This window comes from Limulus polyphemus, unplaced genomic scaffold, assembly GCF_000517525.1.
Source record: "Limulus polyphemus unplaced genomic scaffold, Limulus_polyphemus-2.1.2 Scaffold6459, whole genome shotgun sequence".
NCBI classification, from domain to species: Eukaryota; Metazoa; Arthropoda; class Merostomata; order Xiphosura; family Limulidae; genus Limulus; species Limulus polyphemus.
The window spans coordinates 17,088-23,104 of NW_013672069.1; the positions used below are offsets into that span (position 1 = coordinate 17,088).

Genomic DNA, 6,017 nt, shown 5'->3' on the forward strand with positions numbered 1-6,017 from the left:
AGTTACGGAAAATCAATTAACAAACGGAGACGTAACAATATATATATATGTGTTAAATAGGTGACGGCGATGGCCATGTCAACTTGCCTGTTGTTATATGTTGTACTCTTAAACATTTCTCTTTAACGTTAAAGTGATTAAGGATATTTGTAATTTTTAATCAGTGCTATTTATCTGTAAATTAATATGCCCTAAAACAATTAATATAAAGAAGAGGATTAAATAGCTGTGTAACAGTATTTTTCTTTTCATGTTCTTCAAATTTTCGTAAACTGTTTTTAGTTCGAGAATATAAGAACAGAAACGGCGCACCATGTTACTTTGTTGTTATAAACGTGGACATCACATTTATCAGATAAAGTTGCCTAGTGTGGTATGATATTTAGTTAACAGAGCGAACGTTGAAAGTGTATTTCATCATTTTTTATGTTGGCATTTAAACAGCTATTAATACAGCTAGGTGACTATTGCATCAGATACGTTTTATGTATAGATTATAAGTTATAGTTACGATCGAATTCGAAGTGATTGTGATTCGGTGTGACTGTGAGCACAATATTTTATCTTTTTAATTTTATTGGTTTACAAACCAGGCAAAATAGATTGTTAGTGTTATCTTGTAGCTGTAATATAAGTTACAGAATGTACATTTATTTAGTCATTATAATGATTTATTAGTAGTTTGAAGTCGGTGGCGTATTTAACGTCGATGCAATCTAGGCAACGCACCACGGGCACCCAAAGTAATCTAAAAAAAAAAAAAACCTTGCGAATTTTCATACCTATAATTGATAAGTACGGAGGTCACCCTAGGAAAATTGTTTCGAGTTTTTTAAAGTGTTAAAAACGCCTCTGTTTGAAGTATATTATAAAATGTTGTGTTTGTCTAAAGTTAAACTTGGCTCCATTTCTAATCTTATGTTTTACGCCTTTAGCGAGAACTTGACACTATAATAATTTATAGTATATAACATTAACAGTAACTGGACTCGTTACTATTTGTTATAGTATTACTATTACTACTAATAAATGTAAGTCGTGGTGTCATTTTTGCACTACCTGTTTCGCTGCAACTAGTTCATCAATTATGTTATTTTAGAATTTTGTTCAGATCTTGGGGGGTATCTAAACTCCACAGACACCATTCAGTGCAATTCCTTGGCTAACACTTAAAACGAGTTAGTAGCATATAAAATAAATACAGTTTGTAAACCATTTTTATATTACTTGCAATTTGCTACAGAGACTTACAGAAAACAAGTAGTGTATTGTGCTTGCAATGTGTATATCATGATTACTAGATGCAGTGATAAAATCCAGTGTTATATAGTAAACTACAGATCAGCAATATTACCATAAAATTAAATAACCAAATACATAATGTAAGGTGAGAAAACAAACAGAGGACATGGACAAGTCTTGTTTTTAGTAATGTACAAAGACCATTAAAGAGGTAGAGGTTCATTGACAAAAAAAAAAAAAAGATGAAAATTCTGAAAATTTGTTTTGGAGGGGGGATATGGGAGACAGTCATGAGAAACAAACAGATCCTCTTTTAAACACTTTTAAAATCCAAAACTAAACAGTGGATTCTTGCATATTTACACTCGGTAGCATATTACAATTACTTTTTTTTTTCACCGTAAAGATGTAAAATTCCTTGTGTGTAATTGATTTTAAAGCTGAAATAATAATTTGCAGCAAGTAAGGCATGAAATCAGACATATTTTTAGTAGTTGTTCACAACTTTTTTATAACTGAGAAAAAGAGTACATTTGGGGTACAATGATGGGGGATTGAGCCTACCCAGTCACTCCCCTGAGCACATCACTGCTTATCATGGATATATATGGCTGTGTTCAGATCCCCTAACTAAAAATGTTCTCGCTGGTTTGCAATAAACTAAACAGTTGTTGGAGCTGTGCTTGCTAGCACAGTAGCAGTTGTTTTTTTTTTGTATATAGTGAAGACAGCTTCTGTCTCTCAATATTGGAGTATTTAGTATTTAAACTACTTATCTAAATATAATTTTAATGTAGGAATTACTACTGGGAGATGCACAGTAGTTTAAGAGAAAACATACTCATTGTAATGCATCTGTTTGGACTTTAATTGTAAAGGAATAATTGTGCAAATGGTTGGTACACTGAAAGTATTTCATGCAGGGAGAATAGTCCAAAATTTTAAAATACCTTTAGTGGATATTTTAAGATTATAAGAAAAAAACAAGTGGCAGATTCCCACTTGTCTCTTCCTCCCAAAATTATTTCATTCTTGAAATCTCTAACAACAAACAAGAGTTTAACTGGCTGTCAGTTACTTCAAAAAAAGAACCATTTACAATTTTAAATTATGTGTGTGATTTAGCAGTCAGTTTCAACTATTAAAACATTTTAATAATTAAAAAACATCATTTGTAAAATAAAGTGTTCACTTACAGTGACTCTTGATAATTGTCCAAAGGTGACCTCTAGTCTTAGGTTCATCAGCATGGAAGAATTTGAATCTTTCAGTCTTATCCAAGGGACTGGAAATTTTAAAAACTTGATTAAGGCCTTTTGTGTAATAAATATAAGATAAATGTAATATATTCTGGCATTGGTCATAACCTAATTCACAAAGGTTGGGTAACACCTTATTCATCCTGTACTGAACAACTTCAAATAACATTAATCCAGTTTGACAGAACTCAATTTATAACAACTTTCTTCTGTCTTCTGTTCAGCCACTTTTCTATCCAACGAGTGAACTTATTCTCTGTTTAAGAAGTCTTTTATGTGGCATCTTATCAGATTCTTTCTGGAAATCCAGATACACGAAACCTACACCCTTACCCTTATCTAACTAAGCAGTAACCTCTACAAAGAATCTTGAAAGATTAATAAGGTAGTATTTTCTCCAAGAGATCACACACAAAAGGGCTACATATATGTTTCAATTCCTAGACCTCTGATAGAGTTCTTACTTTTTTAGCAGCTTTTCAGAGTTAGTTTTTAAATCATTTGCTACAAAAAAGATAATGTTTATAGGTACCAGAAAGTATATTATCAATACTTTATAATGTATTGCAATTAGAACCCTGCAAGTAATTTTTTTTTATAAACTTCCCATGTTTTCCTCTATAAATAACTTTATAAGTTGACTTAATGAGAAAGTTCTTACTTGATAAACCTCTTGATTATCTTGTCACTCATTGCAAACAGCCCAGACTTCAAACCTGTTAGACTAGTATGTGATTGCTAACTGAAATTCCCTCTATAACCCAAATGCTTTTACTACTGTGCACCCTCACTTGCTCAGTCTCCTAAGCAATCTTTACACTAACTATCCATTTTTTTGTGTTGCTTTTTTGATACTTCCTCCTAATCTGCTATTCTCCCCTTCTAATAGTGCAATCTTTAACATTCACTCTTACAAAAGGGCATCTCAGACTGAAAAAGCTTGGAAACGTGTAATAGATGTCAATTCAAATAGTTTCATCAATAAGGTGTTTAGAAATGTAATTACAAGAGCACTTTAGTGTTAGCAATCATAACATTAATTACATTTAACAATTTTTTTTAAAGCAGCTGTAGAGCATATAAATATATTATTTTCTCATTCTTAAAAAAGTGAAATTCCAGAAACTGCAAACTTTTAGAAAGAGAGACTGAAAGGGTAATCGATAAATTGGAAAAATATTGATGTAAAGCCTTTGTTGTGTTTTTGATTGTTCAGTCAAATTAGCTCCAAAAGAATTGTATTTCAACCAAACTTTTTCTGTCATCCAGGTGATCTTTCCTAAATGATTGAATAAGGGGAATTATTATCTTATAGAAAATGCCAAATTTACTATACCAGAATGTATGACATACTGGTAGAATGAAGAGAGCTGAAGTTTAGCAAAGCAACAAAAAGAAGTCAAGAAATAGTTATATTAAAGAGTAGTAAGCTGTTTTGGAAAATTGTGAAGGTAAAACTCACATCCATGACAGGTTTATTCTAAACATTTTAAGAATCTTAATAAAGAATTTTTGGAAGGTTTTAATTTTGAAAATCCAGACACAGTAAAACTTGGGTGTTGTCGAAGGTTGCCATTTTGATCCCTATTTTTAAGTGAGGCTGAAAGGTTGCCATTGTTATCTCTATTTTGAAAAAATAAAGTTTAGAGAGCATTTAAACATCTGGGTCTGTTTGTTTGTGAGCTGTTGAAATTTATTTTCAGAAATCATTTGGAAAAAGTTGGCATTTAATTGATGCTTTAAGTTTTTTTCAAAGTGGTTGTTTTATGGGATATATATATATATATATATACTTTTTTCTTATATGCATCTTACCTGGTTGTTGTTAGTGTGTACTGGGAAACCTTTAATAAAGTGTGTTATAAAAGTTCAATTAGTACATTGGGTGCTTGTTTTGTTGGAAAAACAAGCATGTGATTAGCAAATTGGCATGGCAGTTAGTAAAGAGTTGTTATTAAGGAATATTTTTTTATGAACTGAATATTATCACAGTTATTTTGGGATTCTTTCTTTGTCAACAACTTGATTAGCTTTTAGACAATTTTTCTATACTTGCTGATAATGCTTTTGCTATTTAATAGTGATTTGGTCAGGTTGTTGAAAATGTTAAAGCTAATTAATGGAAAAATATATAAAGGACTTTCTATCGTGTTAGAGGGGAATTGTTATTTTATTGGAGATTATTTTATTATGATTATAATACACTTCTGTCTGCTAAATATTTAGCTGCAATGAAATATAATTCTCAATTTTTGTTTTAATAGAAATTTTAATATTAAGAGCAAGAAGGTTATTGTGATCTCTTAGGGAATTTTGGTGATGGTGAAGCTTCCGTTTATGTCTTCTTACCCCAGAATGGACATCAACGTGTTGGAAAGAGAGCAGAAAGGTGCTATTAGAATGATAATTGGTTTAAATTTCAACTACAACGAGAGACAATGTTTTAATAGATTTTCTTTAGAATGTAGAAAAATAGATAACTTGAGTTAATTGTTAAAATTTGTTAGGAGTTAGACAAGTCATTTAGTTTATACATCTGTAGTTAATGTTAATCAATCAAGTAAACCATTAGCAATAAATAGCTTAAAATTAGGTATACATATGTTATATTTTGTATTCACCATATTTTCCTTCGTGTGGATTTTGTCTCGTTTTAATTTTTGTCTTTCTTAAAACAATTGTTCCTTCCTTTAAACGTTTTTTACATTAACATTCTTTTTTGTTCCTACCATGCTAATCATATCTGTTTGTTAATAGAATGATATAAATATTGGCTACCTACATCTGTTACCCACCTGAAGTGACAATAATAACACAGTGAGAAAGTGCCAAGATGAACTTTGAAGCCATCCGAGGGTTTACCTCCCACCATGATCCATCTGCCCAAACAAAGGTATAAGTGTGCACTGATTTAGTAAGATAATCATGTTAAACTTGCCATTTCATATAAGTTATTTAGCACTAGAGGAATATTTTGTGTTTGTAAGGTGCAAAGAATTATCAGCAAATACAAAATTATGGTATAACACATTTTTGTCAATTCTTGCCTTTAGTTCTGTAGTTTTACTGTTTTGTACACATACTTTTAATACTACAGTTTTTACTTACATCACTTTTAGTACTACACTTTTTAGTTTTTGCTTAATAATGTTCAGCTTTTATTATTTTTTACCAAGATATTTAACACAGTAGTTTTCACTATTTTCTATATAGACCTTCAGTACTGCTGTTTTTATTGTTTAGTATAAAGGACCTTCAGTACTGCAGTTTTTATTGTTTAGTATAAAGACCTTCAGTACTGCAGTTTTTATTGTTTAGTATAAAGACCTTCAGTACTACAGTTTTTATTGTTTTGTGTAAATACTTTCAGTACTGTAGTTTTTTCTGTTTTGTGTAAATACTTTCAGTACTGCAGTTTTTATTGTTTTGTGTAAAGACCTTCAGTACTGCAGTTTTTATTGTTTTGTGTAAAGACCTTCAGTACTGCAGTTTTTATTGTTTTGTGTAAAGACCTTC

General features: G+C 30.7%; 1 protein-coding gene across 4 annotated transcripts in view; it reads left to right on the plus strand.

Annotated features, from left to right (window-relative positions):
* Nucleotides 1-278: 278 nt before the first annotated feature.
* The window catches only part of LOC106473737 (exportin-T-like), a 31,712-nt gene continuing 25,973 nt past the window's right edge, over nucleotides 279-6,017 (plus strand). Inside the window, exons 1-2 of one of the 4 annotated variants that reach the window (XM_022402134.1) lie at nucleotides 279-373; nucleotides 5,259-5,394. In XM_022402134.1, coding sequence (XP_022257842.1) covers nucleotides 5,335-5,394 — 60 coding nt within the window. In that variant the 5' untranslated portion in view covers nucleotides 279-373; nucleotides 5,259-5,334. Of the gene's footprint in view, nucleotides 547-4,850; nucleotides 4,891-5,258; nucleotides 5,395-6,017 lie in introns of those variants that run through there. The other 3 variants (XM_022402133.1, XM_013934417.2, XM_022402135.1) reach the window with 3 other exon arrangements.